The sequence below is a fragment of the Ambystoma mexicanum genome, chromosome 6p (assembly GCF_040938575.1).
Source record: "Ambystoma mexicanum isolate Mex_15411 chromosome 6p, UKY_AmexF1_1, whole genome shotgun sequence".
NCBI lineage: Eukaryota > Metazoa > Chordata > Amphibia > Caudata > Ambystomatidae > Ambystoma > Ambystoma mexicanum.
The window spans coordinates 1,467,662,728-1,467,682,532 of NC_090935.1; the positions used below are offsets into that span (position 1 = coordinate 1,467,662,728).

At 45.6% G+C, this 19,805-nt stretch overlaps 1 protein-coding gene across 1 annotated transcript in view; it reads left to right on the forward strand.

The window, feature by feature from the left end:
* JCHAIN (joining chain of multimeric IgA and IgM) overlaps positions 1 to 19,805 on the forward strand; it is a 144,771-nt gene that overhangs the window by 43,714 nt on the left and 81,252 nt on the right. Inside the window, exon 2 of the mRNA XM_069626293.1 lies at positions 8,503 to 8,632. Coding sequence (XP_069482394.1) covers positions 8,503 to 8,632 — 130 coding nt within the window. The remainder of the gene's footprint in view (positions 1 to 8,502; positions 8,633 to 19,805) is intronic.

Below are 19,805 nucleotides of genomic sequence, written 5' to 3' on the forward strand. Positions count from 1 at the left end.
ACACTTTCAGGCCTCTTTGCATTTTTCGAGATAAAGTTCCATTTTAAACTGGTGCTTTCTGCTTCTCCTGTTTTCACTATACATTGGTAAACATCCAGTGTTTGTGTGAAATGTACTAAAGAGCCCAATATTGTTCTTGGGGTGGTTTGGTTTGTGGTGCTATTGCCATTTGTCAACTGCTATCTCTCCGGTGTACAAGTTATATACCTGGATCCTCCAGGTGCACCTTTGTCCTGGTAATGGGTAAGAGACAGAAATCATAAATAAATAATGCATTTTTCTGGTGTCTCTCTCACTTTGAAAAAATCCCCATTGGTCTTTATTTTTCCCATCTGCCTCACACTGGAAGCAGCGCAGTTCATAGTTTTTTGGCATCAGTTGGATTTAGGGAAACAGTCTTGGATTCCATTTACGGTGACACCTATAAAACACCTGTCCTCCCAGGAAATTTGGATCTGGGACCTGGAGCTACTGGAAACACAAGGGGTAGGTCGGGGATCCAATTAACTATTGCTCTGAAGCCCCAAGGGGGAAACAGACATTCTCCATGAAGAGGAAAGATGCTGATGAACACTTTGTTTGGATTGGAGAAAAGGGGAGACTTGTTGAGACATTTGTGTTGGCACCAGCCTGATTTTAATTTAAATTGAACTCTGGAGCACTGCTTGAAGGACCCCTTTGTAACAAGAGAGGAATCTGTGTTCTTTTGGACATTTGAGCACACTACTGTCTCCTTTCTCATAGTATGTCCAGCCCTTCAGATCTATTATCCTGAACCCTAATGTTGTTGAGTTGGCAAGCATCTGAATACCTTAAGATACTTTGAGTATTGTCTTAAGCAAAACCGTTAAACTTCAATTTCTGTGTCCTAGTCCGAGTTCATGCAGCATGGTGTTGGGCAGTCATTCAAGCAGCGTGTCACAGGGTAAAAAAAATAGTTGTCAGTATTTATTGTTAGTAGGCATATGATATAAATTGTTTATAAAATATGTGATCTTGAATGGAAATTGTAGATTTATTCCGCACTGAGATCTTTGCTTTCATTTAAAAATTGCTCCCCTCTTGTAGCAAAGGCAATTGTAATGTAGGTATGGAGAGCAGGGTGCAAAATCACCACCATTTTTGTAGTATTTTAACTTGTGCTCCTTAGATTTGGCTATCAAAGGTGGGATAGAGATCCTGCACTGGAGTAAAACCCTGAATTAATGATGCTGGGAAACAGGGAACTTAGACTCAGTAAGTGCTCCTCCACAGGGACATTGCACACTGGGTCTCCTGAGGAGAATATCTAAGCACTAGGGGCTCGTGCCTGATGGGCCTAGAGACCCAAGCTACTCCTCACTGATGAGGCCCAACAAGGCTGAAACATGTCTGGGGATGCTTGTGGTCTCGTGCAGTAGGGATGCGACCAAGCAGATCGGGTTGGGCTGGACTAGCCTTTTCGTGTTGGGACCAGGTCTGATTTTATTTCTTTTTTAAACTCTCTTTATTGGTTTTACAACATAGGAAACTTAATGTACGTTCCCCACTCCCTGCTCCTCCCCCAGATACCCCCTTTCCCCTCTCCCCTTCCACTCTTTTAAAAACATTTTGTATTTATGTTTTCATGGTTACCAGTAATAACATTAAACGTTAAACATTCCCCCCTCCGCACTTGTCCGCGGTCACAGTGTGATCTGGTGTGGCTCCTGCCATCCCCTCTCCCACATGCAGGGTCCGAAATGTCATTCCTTCAAGTGATTCCCTTAACCAGAATATATCTCCCTTCCCCCCCAACACTACAATTCCCAGTTCCCCAGTAATCAGTGTCTCATGGTGGTTTCAAATCGTTGGATTTAGACAGATCATTCAATAACTGGCTCCACTGTACTGTAACCTCGGACCCCTCTGTGTCAGTACCCCTCTACTGTAGTATCGTCATTTGAGCTATCCCCCATCTACGGGCATCTGCTAGCCATCCGGCGAATGTTGGGCCCTGTGGCTGTTTCCATGCAATAGCCACTCGTCGTTTAGTCAACAATAGAAGCAATCTTATCATTTTATTTTGTGCTTTGTGCTTCTTTCCCCCCAGGAGGATCCCCCAGATGCATATTTTCGGGTTGCACTATAGATTTGATTTCAATAGTCTATTCATCTCCTCCACCACCTAATTCCAGTAGAGGGTGATAACCCCACAGTCCCAGTCATGTGCCAGAATCCCGCAGGTCCCCTGCCACACCTGGGGCATTCATCTGATAGGTCATTGTTCATTGCCCTCAATTTGGTTGGAGTTAGGTAAATCCTGTGCATAAAATTAATCTGGGACTAAGTATGATTTGCATATGGTCTTTCCCCTTTTGTAATGGCTTGGCAGGTGAAGAATGATGGTCTGGAGGGTCGCACAGAGCAATTCCATAGGTTACGATTTATTCTAAATCTTCCATGCATCACCTCTTTTGTTTTGCTTTGTCACCCCGAGTGGGACAGGTATGCCCAGACATGGGCCCCATGCCTGCTGGGACTACAGACTCAAGCTACTCCTCACTGATGAGGCCCAACAAGGCTGAAACATGTCTGGGGATGCTTGTGGTTTTGTGCAGAAGGGATGTAACCAAGCAGTTTGGGCTGGACTACCCCTTTTGGGGTGGGACCAAGTCTGATTTGCATATGGTCTTTCCCCTTTTGTAATGCCTTGGCAGCCATCACCTCTTCTGTTTTGCTTAAGCACTAGGAGCGACACCTTGTGAGAGTATGAGCTTCTGTGGCAAGGGATTTCGACTGCTGTGCGGGCTGGATATTTCTATGCATCGCTTTCAGAAGAAGGGACAGGGATCCACAGTGACATCAGGGCTTGGGGTAGGAAGGGACACATACTCCATGGAGGCTGTCAAGGGAGTGGAAGTCAAGAAATATGGGCCTTATGTAGACTTTGGAGGATGATATTCCCTAATTTGCAAAATAGTTTGTTGTGGCAAAAATATGCTAATATGTGGATAGCTTGCAAGCTGTGTTAGATCACATTGCTGGTAATAGAAGGCTGCCGGTACTACTGAAGCATTTTTTAAATTACGCTTTACAGGTGGGGTGGGCATAGATTGGCAGGGATTAGGAGGGTATAGGGGACCCCTCTGCTCAAGTAAAGACGAGCTGGAATGCCAAAGCTGCATTCTATGGTCCTCAATAAATCTGACTGTGATCCCTCTGGAGCATGAGAGTTGCTATATATCCTATGGCACTTGTTCTTTCTGTATAGGAGAAGGGGGACAGAATTATTGCAGTGCATTTTCAGTGCATTACTTGTGGGGTGTTTTTAATTAACTAAGTTATACCACTAAAATGTATTTTCATATAGTGTCTTTATCTGTAGAACAAGGACAGTAGGTTGGGGTGAAACACGGAAGTTAAGGGGATAGGGTAAGTTGGAAGAGTCATTGTGAAGGGCTAGGGATGAATGGGCTAGGGGTTGATGGATAATTGAAAGTAGGTATGAGTGAAGGAAAAAGTGGTGAAGGGAAGGGTTATATGTTCTTTCATCGGCAGGCAGTTTTACAACTGCCTTTCTAACGAGTACTTAATTACGAAAATAGTTTTGGTTTTTTTTGGGGGGGTCTCCCCCATCCCCTCCTGCCCCACCTATATTTAACTTTTCCCAACCCGCCCCAACCTTTTAACTGCCCTTTCCCAGTCCCCACCCCAAACAATTCGATGAGATTTTTCGTAATTGTATACTCGTAAAAAGTGCAATCCAAAAAATGACTGGCGATGAAAGGGGCAGTATACCGAAGGGTAGTAGGTGAGGATTTTAATGGGACTAGTTAGGGGAAAAGAGTTATGGGACAGTTGGTTATTTAAAACAAATGAAACTCTTGTGGTTGTTGAGCAGCGAGGTCCCAAATGTGAAATGATTGTCGGGGAAATCGTAAATACATTTAATGTATAACAACTTGAGGAAAATGCACCCTCTGAAAAAAGTACTCGAAAAACTAACAGATCTGTAAGTTAGTGGAGAGGATGTCCCCTCATAGGCCCACCACAAACTCTTTATTTTGTTCCCTCACTCCCTCACTCACTGCCCCAAAGACTTGGAGTGTCCCAGATTCAACCGATTGAAATCTGGTAGCCTTATATGTAATGGATATGTGTCTTTACATGCGAAGTACAATTTGGTTGGGCAATAGAAGCAGTGGTATTGGTGTTTATATTTCTTATTAAAAAACTCAGTGGTGAATCAAAATGAGCAAACCTCTGATGTTATATACAAGAACTGACATTTTCTTCTCCAATTCGATAGACATACTGTAATGTCTCTTAATTCCTGAAAAAGAATAACGATTAGCTAAATTATTTGGAGGTCAAAAGCTACATGAATAGAAGACTGACATCTCTCTGTGTGGTAAAGCTGAGCAATGCCACACATGACACCAAACCATTATGGTTCAAACGATTCACTTCATTGTTTCATTTAGGGCAGGGGTTGGATCGAAGATCTGGGAAATGTCTTAAAAAATAAGGATATGTCTAAAGCAGACAGTGTCAGGGATGGGTCAATACAAACTAGGACTTTCTCCAGGTATCAAACATAGTTTTGTTCAAGTGTCAAAATCAAAGTTCTTAACCTATTCTTTCAAGTCCTTGCCACACCCTGGGACACCCTATTCTACAACAATGTCAAAACTATCTTGCCAACTGAAAGTTTCAAACCCTGATCTTTACATGTTTTTAGGCACAATTTCTTCAAGGTTTGTCCAACAAGAAAGTTTACAAATCCTAATCTCAAATATTCAGCCCTAAGCTAACAGCAGAACATATTTTGTCCTGGTAAATCTTCTCCACGGTTTAATCACAGCCTGGACCCCTCTTCATTCTCCCTGCTTTCCCACCGTATCTCTGAAGAACACTTCCATGCGTCCGGTTCTTGGGTTCATTTTCTCAGGATGCTTCACTCAGGCTTTCCTTCAGCATCAGGTCTTTTCCACAGCTTTAATGGTAGGTCTCTCTCAGACCTTGGTTTTCACAGCATTTAATTAAAGTTACTCTTCAGACTTTGGTGTTACAGCATTTACTTATTTCTGCCTCCTCATTCAGGGTCATATTTTGGCAGAAAATATTATGACACGCTCCTGCCATGCTTCTTCCTTCTTTAGGAAGCTCTGAGTGTATTCTGGATATTAATTCAGTACTAGACAAGGTTGCCTGATGGGTTCGTACTGGGTCTTGTATAGAAAGAAATGTCTAATATTATTCCCTGGGGGATTTTAGAAGCTGGGATCTGGAAACCCTCTGTGTGTAATACTGCACCTTGGTGGAAGTGGTGATCTTGTGGGATCCCACTCCTTTCTCCTGCTAGTACGAACGTCTAGTAGGGACTGGACCATCCCAGTCTATAGTAGCTCGACCCACTTGTATATGAACAGGGGGGAGTTTGCTTAGCTCACCACAACTGGGAGTAGGTTATTTTTGCTAAATGATAGAGGCTAAGAAGGATATTTGTTGGCAGCCCTGTGATATGTACTGATAATTTGCCTACAGAATTCCACACTATTTAAATTGGACAACAGGGCAGGTGTACTTTCACAAGTAACAGGGAGGAACAGAACATGCATATGCCATCTTATTGGGGGCCCACAAGTTTTAAAAAGAGTAACAATGAGGTGTCAAGCAAAAGACGGGAAAATAGAAAATAGGCTTCTTGGCAGTGGGTTTTCACAGATCGGAATGGTGGTGACAAAACCAAGCTAACATAACATAAAATGAGCTTTCTGCCATGTTAGACTTTAAATGCAGAACAGGGTCATGTTAGCTAGTTCCATAGGAAGTGTGCTGACCACATCAGGCCTCTCATACTCTAAGGATCCCTTATGGCCCCTTCTGGGATTAAGGATCCCACAACTTGGGCGGGCGAAGTTCTATCTGTGTTCAAGGGTGGGTTGGAGTATGGTATGGGTATGAGTAACTTGAGAGAGGACAGCACTGTGCAAGGAGGCTGGAGAAGTTCATACTGGGGTTCCCAACCTTACAGTCTGACCCAAGTCTTGTCCCTATGCTTGAGGTCCAAAGATCCCAAGTCCTTCTGTAGTCTATTTAAACAAAAGCAAAGGTTCCCAGGTATGCACAGAGAAAAAGGTTCAGCTAGACAATAACAGGGAGCAGAGTGCCCTTACACTTTAATGGTGGGCGATGCCTTACTCCAAACGGCGATCCTGCTACCAGTGATGCCCGTTGATGCTGCTGTCTCTGTTGCTCCTCAACTATGCAAGTACATCATACATCTTTCAGGCAAGTCTTTCGGAACCCATTTCCAGCATGGTCATTCAAGCACAGCAATGGAGGTGTTCTCCCATCTACCTGCATAGGTTTGGGTAGTTTGGCATCTACACAGGTCTAAGCTTTCTCTCTTGAGCAATATGTGGTTATTTGGCTGATGATCTTGGTCTTTCTCCAGTGTGTACGCTGTCGCTTCCTGCTCACGTTTTCATTGTTATTCTGTTCTTCTTAATTTCACTTCTAGCCTCCATAAGGACCTGGGATTGCATGCTTCCGAGCTCCAGGCCACATGGTTTCCCAGTAATCCTGCACTCTTGTCCTGGCCTCACTCCAGCTAGGACTCCATTGAGCTTGTCCTGTCACTATCTTCCGCTGGCCTCTCTCGTGGCACTATTGGGGCTGCAACGCTGCCCTTGTCCTCTCTCACTGTATCTCCAAGCTTCTCTCACCACTATGTGCTTCCTCTCTATCAATGCTCCCTGTGCTGCCTTCTCCTCCGCGAATACTCTCTTATCTTCGACACCAACACCCACACTCAATTCCACTTCACCTATTTTTGGACTAAGGCAGCATAATTAAAGCCTGGTCCTAACTAGTGCAGCTGTTTCCCTGCTAATCCTGGTTGATTCTTCCTACGCAGTGTGCCTCCTCATCTTTGCATGTGTGCTCACCCTCCAATGTGGCCGGTTGACTCTTTCCAGTCTTCTCAATTGCATGAATAGCCGCAGCTCAGTCTGCTGAGGCTTGAAAAGTGGTGCCGCCATCTTTGAGCCCGGTGGTTTCAAGCTGACTCTGCCCTGGTGCACTGACTGCTCTCCCTTTAATGGTGGACCTTTGGGTCTCATGCACATGCGGTCTGCGGCTTGGGAAGAGGTCCAGCTAAGGTGCCTTCTGTTCATTTCTCATGAGGGCAACTGCGCGAGACGCTGCGATCTGTGGTCTCTGCTAGGAACCTCTGAACATCATATTAGGGGTTCCAGGTCAGAGTGGGTGGCTCCAGCATCTGCCTAGTTTTTACTCCCCTTTTAGCTGCAGGTCTGTGGCTAGAGTTCACAGACATCCTACCCTGGTGTTGTAAGGATATGTATGGCACTTTTGGCTGCTGTTTGTTCCCTTTTTGGCTTCATTGGTTTTGATCTCTCTTCCATTTGGGGTCTCTCTTGTACCTCCCTGTAACTAACCCTAATGCTTAGGGCACACTGGGCCTCATTACGACCCTGGCGGTAGAGTGATAACGGCGCCGGTAGAGCTGCCGGCGCCGTTATCACTCTACCGCCACATTACGAGTTCTGCTCGCGGGGCCACTCTTCACGCCTGGTCAGACCAGACGTGCAGAGCGCCACCCTCTAACAGAACAGGATGCTAACAACGGTCCCACGAATGGGAATTAACGGGCCCGCAAAGGTCGGAATGGCCCGGTAACTCCCATTTTTCGGGACCAGGAACCGAGTTTGGGGGTAGCCATGCCGGTAAAAACGGCATGGCTACCTCCAAACTCGTAATGAGGCCCACTGTCTTTGGGAGGAAGGATAGCTCAGGGGCAACAGGTTTGTCTTGTAAGCAAGACAACTCAGCGCAACCCAGGTTTGAATCCTGCCGTGCCTAGAAACCACTCGTTGGTATTAAGCGTTTAATAAATGAACAATCATAATTATCTCTACTTTCTTAGGTACAGAACTCCTGGAACCTATCCACTAAGGTCTTAAGGAGATGTAGGGGATTCCCAATCTACCACTGCAATGGGACACATCACAGAGCAGGTGCCCTCTCTACCCCACCCTCAAAAGTCCCAGTTCTAAATCCAGAGATTTAAGCAGGTGACTTTGTCACAGTAGCTTGTCTAATGAGCTTTCTTAAAATGAAGTGTTTTGGTTGTGATTTTACAACTTTCTATACTGATATACATTACATGGAGTTTGCAAGGCAGTTTCGCACATGGGATCAAAACAAGTTCTGTATGGAATATCATTTTTGCCACGTAATCTGCATTTCAAAAACAGTACTGTTGCACTCTGACCCGCTACTGTAGCTCAGTATTTTCATCCTCAAAACGAGTGTGTCAATAGATTGAAAAATGTAAACATGAATTGATGCGTATTTCCAGAAAGACAACAGGAAGAGTGTCTGGAAATCCTCAACGGATACTGGAAGCCTGGCAGATTTCTTACTAAGCAATCATTTTAGGATCAATGTCTTATCTGAAGTATTTAGCCCATGTCGTACAGAGTCAGATCTTGATTTTGACATCTGTTTTTCTAGCTCAGTACTATGGGGAAGACGAGCGTGTCTTGGTGGACAACAAATGCCAGTGTGTGAAGATGACTTCCCGCTTCGTTCCATCGAAGGATGACCCTTCGGAACTGATTCTTGAAAGGAATATCCGAATCATGTAAGTTGCTCTTATTGTCTCTGCTGGCCACCATATTACTATGGGAAATGTAAACTAGATGGGGACACACAGACATTTCCATAGGAAGTACTGTGACTACATGTACACAAGGACAGGAAACAGAAAGACCTAACCAAAAATGTTCCTTTCGGAAATCATACCCACCAACATGAATGAGCAGGATGCTCCAGCTTTCAAAGACATGCTTTTCTCATCATCTTCTGTGTCTGCACCGGTTTAGGGTGATTTGATCGAATACATTTGGTGGAAGGAGAATTCATTGTTTTTTTTACAGGCTTATTTTGCTGCATGTATATGTGGGGGAGAACCCCCCACATCCCCCTACCCTTAACCCCCTACTAAATGTATTATTTCCCTAAATCCACACCCTTATATATGTGCAGCATAATTCATCAAAAAAACTGCGACAAATTCTCCTTCGACCCAAAATGCTGTGCAGTAATCTGCTGATCCCGTCTTCACCTTCCAGAGTCAGGCTCTGGAAATGGCTTGCTATTTGGTACTGAGCCCCAACATAGTCCCTTATGCTACTATACGCTTGCAAATCATCTAATCGCTATATAGTTCTGCCCGCAGGGACATTACATCACTTCAGGATGAGGGAGTGCTCTTACAAAGCAGGAGACGATGGGAACGTATTTTCAAATGATAAATTTTACCAATGAGTGTAGAAAGCATGAGAGAACAGCTGAAAGGGTTCAGACAAAGGCATGATGATATGTTATAGAATAGAGAAGAAGATGCAAGTGACATAAATATGTCTTTGATAATGAGATCTAAAGGAGGCTTTAGTTTCGGGGTAAAGAACACAAGCCCAGGCGAAGATGAAATATAGTACTGCTGTCTGAAAGCAGGGATGTTATACTACAGTTACACAACCGCATATGGGCAATGGGAATACTACCAGATGCTTAGAAGGTGGTTATAATTGTACCAGTTTTGAAGCCAGCGAAAAACAAATTAAGTTGTTCGTTTTATAGGCCGATTTCCCTGACAAGCACGTTATGTAAAACAATGGAATCAATAATCCCTCTGAGAATTGTGCTATTTCTGGAGCAAGACATTAACTAGTAACAGAGGTGGAGGAAGTTAAGTAACCAGGACATTTTAGGGGCACTGTTCACTGAAAGAGGGAAGCTATAGGTTATGGTAGGAGGGACTAGTGTACAAGATGAACACCATGAAAATAGGAGGAAGAAGGTTTGGTGGATTTGGGACTTTTTGGAAAACAGGAAACTTAAAGAGAACATTCAAGATATGTACTCTAGAGAATATCAAATGCAGAACAGTTCACCGCAAGGTAGTTAAGTGAGCCCAGTGCTGTTCAACATGATGATTGTAAAGTGGGTTTTTTAGCCGGTTATTTTTATTTTATTTTATTTGAATTTTTGTTTAGTGCTGGCTCTACCCAGAGTGTCTCGGAGCTCCTTACATGTGTTGAAGTTTGAAAGAGTGGGAGCTGAAATAATAAGTTACAAAATGTTGACTATAGGGAAATGTGGTACAGAAGCAAATATAAAATTTGCATAAAAGAAGTGCTTGCAAAGGTCATTCATAAAATGGAGCAGTGGGTCACCTAGTGGGGTTTCAAGGTATCTGCGAGAAAAAGAAAAGGGAACAATTGGGTTTGCATCTAGATAATCCACAGATCCAGAGTGTGGAAAGCTTCAAGTACTTATTTGGGAATATGGTTGGATTATAAATTATTATGGAATAAGCAGGCAGTTAGAAAATATAGAAAACAAATGCAAAACAAGATTAAATTTAATGAGAGCAGTGGCAGGGATGGGCTGGGGTGCTGGTGAATGTTCAATGATGCTCATATACAGAGGAATGATTAAAAGAATTATAGACTATGGAGGACAAGTAACAGCAAGTTTTAGTGGTACTCAAAAGAAAAATTTGGCAAAGATGCAAGCCCTGAAGAAGGCTGGGTCGATGGTTTGCAATCGACCGTATAGCCGAAACTCGAGTTGGCAGACTGATTGAAGTTTATATACTGAATACTTATTAAGCAGTCTAGCCACAGTCATGCAAAATGTTGTCTGTGAGGCCAGATGAACAGCAGGGCACCTTATGGAACATACTGTCACGGATGGCACTCTGGAAAGAGTGGCACAGGACACCCAGGAAGGGTATTGGGTAGTTATGCCGAAATATGGTGGACAGATAAGTACACACACAGCTGAAAGCAATGAGAACGAAGAGTAGACAAGTGTAGCAAGGAATAAAGTACAACAGAATGGATTCCCTCTAGGGGTGTATGCAGATATAGGAAAAGAGTATTCCACGGACCTTAGGAAAACTCTAGCCTTCTGCACAGTTTGCTATAACAGAGGCCCACGCTGTTTGCTCATGGCTTGTAACAACAGCTATGGGTGTCTGTAACGTAGAAACGAACGAGACAAGGGAAGGGGCAGAGGTTGTCTGACGGAAACCAGCAGACAAGCTCTGTACAAAAGGGTCTACAAACAGTACAAGAGAAGATACTAACAGACAAATCCAGGAAAAGGAAGTCTATAGCAAACTAGCAGAAGGAAATGAAGGGAAAGTTGTATAACAGGATTGGATAGCAGAGGACGGTAGGGAACAAGGTTGAGAGCTCAGAGGAGCAGGAAAGCAATGAGCAAGCCCACAGGAGCAGGGCTGTAAGGTAGGGAGCCCAGAGGGAAAGGGCTTAGGGCCGCGGAGTAAAGCAGGCTGCACGGCAAGGAACCCAGAAGGGCCGGGCAGCAAGGAGTGAGCCCTGGGGGGCAGGGCCGCTGACCGTAGCAGGCTGCAGAGGACTGTAGAGAGCTGCTAGGGTGAGAACCCAGCAGACTAAGGCTGTAGGTAGCAAGCAGCAGAGCGTGATCGGCTGCAAGGTAGGAAGCCCCGAGTACAAGGGCTGTTGGCAGCGGAGAGAAGCAGGCTGCGCGGCAAAGAGCCAGAAGGACCGAGCAGCAAGGAGTAAGCTCAGAGGAGCAGGGTCGAAGACTGTAGCAGGCTGCAGAGGACTGTAGAGGGCTGCTAGATTGGAAGTCCAGCGGACGAAGGCTGTAGGTTGAAGGCAGCGGAGCGTGATCGGCTGCAAGGCAGGAGGAGCCTGGAAGACAATGACGGAAGGTAGAAGCTGAACGTGATGGGCTGCAAGGCAGAAGCCCGGACGGGCAAAGGCGGAGGCTGGAAAGCAGCAGAGCGTGATAGGCTGCAATGCAGAGAGCCCGGAAGGGCAAAGGCGGAGGCTGAAAAGCAGCAGAGCATGATCGGCTGCAATGTAGAGAGCCCGGCAGGGCACTGGAGGAGGCTGGAAAGCAGCAGAGCGTGATCGGCTGCAAAGCAGAGAGCCCGGCAGGGCACTGGATCCAAAGCCGGTGTAAGGAGGAACCGCATACAAGATCTGTAGCTCAAAGCAAAAAAAGGTGCTGGAAGGACTCTTAATGCAAGAGACTGAGCCCCTGCTGGCAGCAGCTTTTATACCGCCCAGCCCAGCACAGAGGCAGGCTAATTGGTCGCACCTGGATCAGCACACCTGCAGACAATCTGCCACCTCCCTCGCTGTTCCTGAGCTGGTGGAAGCAGAGGAGATCCCTAGGGCTTCTGGGGATTGTAGTTCCGAAGATGACAAATAGGAATGGCCACGAATAGATGGTTATAGCCAAGTGCATTGTGGTAAGTGTAGTTTGTTGGAAAGAATAGAAAAGCACCAAAGTCTCGCAAATGGAAAATAAGGTCCATATTGATCGCCAATGTATGCGCCCATGGCGCAGGCATGACACATACGGGCCGAGGGTTGATATTCAGCACAGCCTGTCAATGCTAAATAGGGTTAAAATCGCTATCTTGCACATTCAATCACATCTGTTTGCACAGTAGAGTCAGGTCTTGCACATTATTATTTAATTTTGTTGTTGTCTGAATGGTTTTTTGATGTTTGTGTCAGGTGTTTGCATGTGTGTGGGTGTGTTTAGTTGTCTGGTGTGGCATTACTTTTTAGGTAACATTGATTGCATTTGTTTTCAGAATTGTGGTGTATCACTGTTTGTAAAATTGTTGCCATACTGTCATGAATTATTTATTTACCAGTTTTTCATTTATTTGTTTTTCATCACAATTTGTTGATTTTTCACGTTGCTGTTATTGTATCCCATTGCTTGTTATGTACTCTTTAGAATCATGATTAATTGATATTAAAATTGACATTAAATAATCTAAAAAGTAATTATACTCAAGTGATTTTTTTCAACAAAGGTTTTTTTAAATGGCTGGCACAGGTAGTTGCTTTTGTCTCTAAAGATGCATGATAAGGCCTTGAGAATTTGTATGGGAGCAAAGGCATTGACTTCCATAAAAGCAATGTAGGTGTTAACAGGGGAAATTCCAGTGGAATTATTAAGATAAAAGATAATAGACATCAGATACTGGAGTAGGACAATGTCACTCCCACCATCACGCCGACACGAGAGGGCAGGAGCCCTCTCCCTCTGTTCCCTGCAGCGTAACCTGAAGATGGCTCGAGGAAACTACAGGGCTTGTTAAGCCTCCTCACCTCGAAGCAGGTACCCTGCAAGAATAGGGACCCCTCGCCGCCACGTGAGCGGCACTCTGCCTGCACCAGAAATAGCTGCATCGCAAAGCTGCAATGAAGCAGCGCACTTCCGGATTCGAAAAGCTCGCCTTTCCAAAATGGCCGCCTGATTTCACCGAGCCGCCCGAGGAGCAGTCGAGCCTCTCAGCTAGTGCCTCTGATTGGCCAGCCGCATCAGCTTTTCCTCCAATCCAGGCGACCGTAAGGCGAAAGCCGACCACTGCCCCAAAGGGACGCTTCCTAAGGGCCTGTCTGTGGCTGTCCGTGGACTGTTTGTGCCGTTCGGCTGGGCATTCTGCTGCCACCTACAAATTTGCTGCAACAACCACCGTGAGTACTCTGACACTGATCTCCCTAGCCTCCTCCAACCACATGCTTGGATTCATGCCTCGACCAGTCGAGCAGCCCTGGGGCCATCTCATTCGCAGTTAGCCTCCTCTTGAACTTCCTCTACTTAATCGCTGGCATGTCGATCGCCACCCCTCCTCCACTAAATGTTCCTAAACAGCATGTAACACTGTTTATCCATCTCGGCACCACCACTATATGTAAGCATGCCAGCCCCTAGCGGCGCCTCCACTATACTTGTTTTTGCCAGCCCCTAGCGGCGCCTCCTTTATACTTGTTGTTGCCAGCCCCTAGCGGCGCCTCCATTGTACTTGCTATTGCCAGCCCCTAGCGGCGCCTCCATTGTACTTGCTATTGCCAGCCCCTAGCGGCGCCTCCATTGTACTTGTTGCAGCCCCTAGCGGCGCCTCCATTATACTTGTTGTTGCCAGCCCCTAGCGGCGCCTCCATTGTACTTGCTATTGCCAGCCCCTAGCAGCGCCTCCATTGTACTTGCTATTGCCAGCCCCTAGCGGCGCCACCATTTTACTTGTTGCAGCCACTAGCAGCGCCTCCATTATACTTGTTGTTGCCAGCCCCTAGCGGCGCCTCCATTGTACTTGCTATTGCCAGCCCCTAGCGGCGCCTCCATTGTACTTTCTATTGCCAGCCCCTAGCGGCGCCTCCATTGTACTTGCTATTGCCAGCCCCTAGCGGCGCTTCCATAGTACCTGCTATTGCCAGCCCCTAGCGGCGCCTCCATTATACTTGCTGTACCCTGCCAGTAGCTGCGCCTCCATTATACTTGTTGTTGCCAGCCCCTAGCGGCGCCTCCATTGTACTTGATATTACCAGCCCCTAGCGGCGCCTCCATTGTACTTGCTACTGCCAGTCCCTAGCGGCGCCTCCATTATACTTGCTGTTGCCAGCCCCTAGCAGCGCCTCCATTATACTTGTTGTTGCCAGCCCCTAGCGGCTCCTCCATTGTACTTGCTATTGCCAGCCCCTAGCGGCGCCTCCATTGTACTTGCTATTGCCAGCCCCTAGCGGCGCCTCCATTGTATGTGCCAGCCCCTAGCAGCGCCTGAGTGTATCTGCTCTATCCCCTGCCAGCTGTATACTCCATACATGTGTGGCCTCGTAATTGGATAGGCATTCACCAGCCTCTAACGGCCTGTCTGCTCCTCAGACACCCTACCAGCGGACCAGCCCAACTAGCACCTCAGAACCATTTACAGTTCTACAGTTCTGCTGTCAAATGCATTCCCCAGCTACCCACTCTACAGCGACTACACCGCTCATCTCTCCCTCCACCATCTTCCTCATTTCTCTCTCTCTCTGGGCCACCCACAGCCGGCTCCTTGCATTCCCAGACCTTATACCTACCTCTAACATCATGCACTCACTCTCATCCCCCACACCACATATCACACCCAACCACTGCATCTTTAATCCTCCTGGGCTTGACCTCAGGCACTACAGACTAAGAGCCCACACTAAAATCACGCTCTCGCACCACAGCTCCCCACCCACTACTCACAGCAGGAATCACAAACTCAGATACCGCATGCACACGCTCTCGCACCGCAGCTCCCCACCCACTACTCACAGCAGGAATGATAAACTCAGATACCGCACACACTCCTCATTCCTACATCACACCCTCATGTCAACACACACATCCCCCACTCCCCTGCACCCAATCATTCACACCTACCTCCCTCACTCACACATGCCCTCACCACCTCGCCCACCCCATACACTAAAACTCACGATCTATCACCAACCAAACTTCCCCTTAAATGCGCACTCATTAATGCACGCTCCATTAACGCCCACGCATTAGAAATCAATTACCTCATCACCACCCATAACCTAGACATACTAGCCATATCCGAGATGTGGCTCCATGAGGCGTCCAATCCAGCCATTCTTCTCGCCCTCCCCCAGGACTATACCATCCTCAGGCAGGACCGCAAAGCCTCCAAAGGTGGAGGCGTCGCCCTCATCTTTAAAAACTCACTGTCCATTAGGCTATGTAACCAACAATGGGACAACAACGCTGACCTGCTCTGTGCCAAACTAGCTCTCTCCCCCAACTGCACTATTAATCTCCTAGTCACGTACAGACCACCAGGCTCTCCCCCAGACTACCAAAAACATCTCCTCCAAATCATAGGCAACAACCTGAAAGGCTCCACCAAAACCATTCTACTTGTTGACCTTAACCTTGGACTAGATGACCCCAAAGACAAGACTGCAGCACACTTAGCCAAGGACCTCTCCCACATGGGATTCGAACACAAAATCACCAGTCCAACGCACTGCAAAGGTTGATCCATCGACTGATTAGCAGATCACAACTGCTCCTCAACCATCACCTCCATCTCAGCCCTCCCGTAGATAGATCACTACCTCATCCAATTCTCCATCCCAACCACTCCCACTCATAAAACTCTCACCTATGCTCCTCCCGCCAAAGTTAGAAGTTCCAAAAAACTCACTGCTACTAACCTCGCTCCACTTCTAGATATCCCTGAACTCAAGCATCCATTCAACCAAGATCCCACCTCTCTCGCCATCATCTATAACAATGCCCTCACCAATCCCATTGAGTCCATTGCCCCGCTGGAAGACAAAAAAGAAAAAAAATCCATGCACTCCAACTCCTGGTTCATAGAAGAACTATCTATCCTACGCATTAAGAAACGCAAAGCCTTATCTAACTGGAAATCTACACCTAACCAATCCTCCCTCAACGAATTCAAAGAAATCTCACAAACCTACAAAAATGCCATCTTCAAAGCCAAATCCTAATCCTATAATCAAAGAATCACCAAAGCCAGTTCCAAATCCAGAGAAATATTCTCTATATTCAAAGAACTCACTACTCCTGAGTCTAGCCCGGACGAAATCACCAAAGATGAAGCTTGGTGCACTAGCATACAGACAGCCCTCCTCAACAAAGTCAAAACACTCCAAGACAAAACAGCATCTCAACGTAAAGCTCTCAACACGCCCTGCACGCCTCTCTCACCCTCCCTTCACACCTCCAACCCTCAAATAGCCCTCTTTGCCTTTAGAGAAGTCACAGCGCTTGAAGTCTCCGCCATACTAAAAAAACCTCAAACCCTCCACCTGCAAAGGGGATATATGCCCACCCACTATTATCAAATAGTGCTCAGAAGCCCTCACCCCCATCATCACAGCCTTCATCAATGCCTCCTTCTCCTCCGGAACCGTACCTCAATGCCTAAAAGAAGCATGGGTTCGCTCACTCTTAAAAAAACCCTCTCTAGACCCTACGTCCCCCAACAACTATCGTCCCATTACTACCATCCCCTTCCTCCTCAAAATCCTAGATAAAGCTGGCCATATCCAAATCCAGCAATACCTCGAAACCTATGCCATTTTAGGCAAAAGACAGTCAGGATTCCGCAAAGGACATGGGACCGAAACTGCCCTACTAGATTTGAAGAATCAAATCACCAATATAATGGACTTTGGCAAACCTGCTCTCCTCCTGCTGCTAGATCTCTCCGCAGCATTCGACTTAGTTGACCATGGCATCCTCACATCGCACCTAGTTAATGCAGCCCGTTTCTCTCACAAAGCAACCTCATGGATCACCTCCTTCTTAGAGGGTAGAGTCATGAAGGTGCACTCTGACAAGGCCAATGCTCCACCCACCACCATAAGTTGTGGAGTCCCTCAAGGATCATGCACTGCACCTACCCTCTACAACCTCTTCACCAAACCCCTCTTTGACCTCCTGGACTCCCTCAGCATAGCATACACTAACTATGCCAACGACACGCAAATCCACCTCTCCCTTATTGGAGATTATGACCAAGACACAGAAGCACTACTCAACATCTACTCTACTATCCAAACCTGGATGGCCATCAATGGTCTCTGCCTTAACGGCTACAAAACAGAGATCATCATCATGGCCCCCAGCGAAATTCTCTCCAAGCTTAGCCAAGACTACTCACACATGACCATCGACAACTCCCACATACCTGTCTCCACCGCCGTGAAGACCCTAGGAGTCTATCTAGACGCTACACTTTCCATGACAAGACAAGTCAGCGCCATCTCCTCCTCTTCTGCACTGACCACTAAACTCATCTATGCCATAAAACCCTATCTCACCACTCCCAACTGCCTCTCCATCGCCAGAGCCACCATAGGAGCCAGATTAGATTAGCCGGCACATCAGCCAAAAATCTAAATAAACTCCAAATAGTGCAAAACAACGCGCTCTGTGCTGCTCTCCACATCCCCAAATCTGACCATGTAGCGCAGGCCCGAAGAAACGCTCACTGGCTCCCGGTCAAGGAAAGAATCAACTTCAAAATACTCACACTCACACACAAATGCATCAATCACACTGCTCCATCCTACCTATCAGAAACCATAACTAGGAAATCCTCCCTTTGTCCGAAGAGGAGCCACCATGACAATCAACTCCTAATCCCTACCATAAGAAGAGCTAAAGCTGGAGGCATCAGCTTCCCACACTTAGCACACAAACTCTGGAATAACCTCCCGAATTCCCTCAGAGCAGAATCCTCCCTCCTCTCCTTCCACAAGTCCCTCAAAACCACGCTCTTCACATAATCCCTTCTCCACCCTCTGATGGAACTCCAATTTACCGCCTTGACATCTATATTACTAATGTATGTAACTAAAAAATGATACTGTAATTTAATAATTGCCATGTATTCTTAACAAACGTTCCTTTTGTAACCAGTCAATCTGCTGTATATGTAACAGCGCCACGATGCCCACGGGCTGACTAGGCACTTCAAAAAAATTTGAATAAATAAATAAATAAAATTAAGTGGTAAACATACAGTGAAAGAATGTATATATGAAAGTAAAGACAAAGGCAAAAGAAAGGTGGAACATATGGGTATCATATGAAAAGGGAGGTACAGAGACTGGTATTAAATAAGGTACAAAGGATGAAAGATCGCGACTTAATGTAATTACCACTATGGAAAGATTAACTGCTAAGGTAGCTCCATCATTGACTAGAGATTTAGCAAAGATAAAAGATAACAACATGAATAAGTTAACAGGGTAAAATATGTGGATGGGAAAAGTACAAAGATACATGTACCCTTAAGGATCCAAAAACCCAGAAACGGGAAATGTAGGAACAGCATGTACAATACTGGGAAAAGGAATATGCAAAATTGGTAACGGACGGGGTGGCCTTATGTGCAACGTAATTGTTAAGCCACTCTTACAGCTATGAAGAAAATTATATAAGGAGTGAAGCTGCCGCGAGTAGTAATATCTTCAGATTTACTTTGCGTATTAATGGCCCTGGGGAAAGGTAAGGGAGAAAGACAGGACATTATTTCAGACATTGTACAATGCAATAATAGAGGAATCAAGAAACGAGTCAACATTGATCTTACCCTGTCATGACTTGAAAAGGTGGATGCAACAGCAGGAGAGGGAATGGAGAGAGAACAGGTTCATAAAATGAACTTTTACAAAATAAATAAATTCACAAATTCTTTCTGAAAATACTACGATTCATACATCCATAGATAAGAATCATACTTCAAAAATATAAAATTTAACATAAAAAACAAAAGAGCTCATAAAAAGATAAAAATCAACCTAATATTTCTCTCACCTTACTTATATAGGTACAAAGTTTTAGCTTCTAATACAATTGTGTTACAAAGTTCTACACAGATCCTTAACAGTCCCCACATTTTCATACAGTGTCCATACAATGCCATGGGTGTTAGGATGAGCCTTTGATGAGTATTGCCCAATAGTTGTTCCATGTGACACCAAACATTATATAGCGCAATATGGGTGGCTTCACATTCGGTATTTAGCCAACATGTCCAAACCTCAGAGGTTTTAATTGAGTTGTATTCATGTGTCAAATGGCCCAGGGTTGTCATGTAAGTGTGGCCCAATGTGGAGCATTCAGTTAATACATGCTTAGGTGTTTCTGTGCACTCAGCCATTTCACAAATTCTGCAGAATCTACCCTTTTTTTTGTATTTGCCATTGACCAACCCGAATAGATCTCACAGGCAGTTGATGTGTCCATAATAGTGATGTAAACCTTCACACTGCAGGATCAGGGCAGCGAAGTAGATAACGCGGTGGTTTCATAAATCTGTGACTTAAACCACAACTATGCAGTTTCTGCCAATGGCCATAGTTCTTTAACCAGTCCCACGTATTTAACCGGCGACTGAAAGCACCTTTTAATGTTCT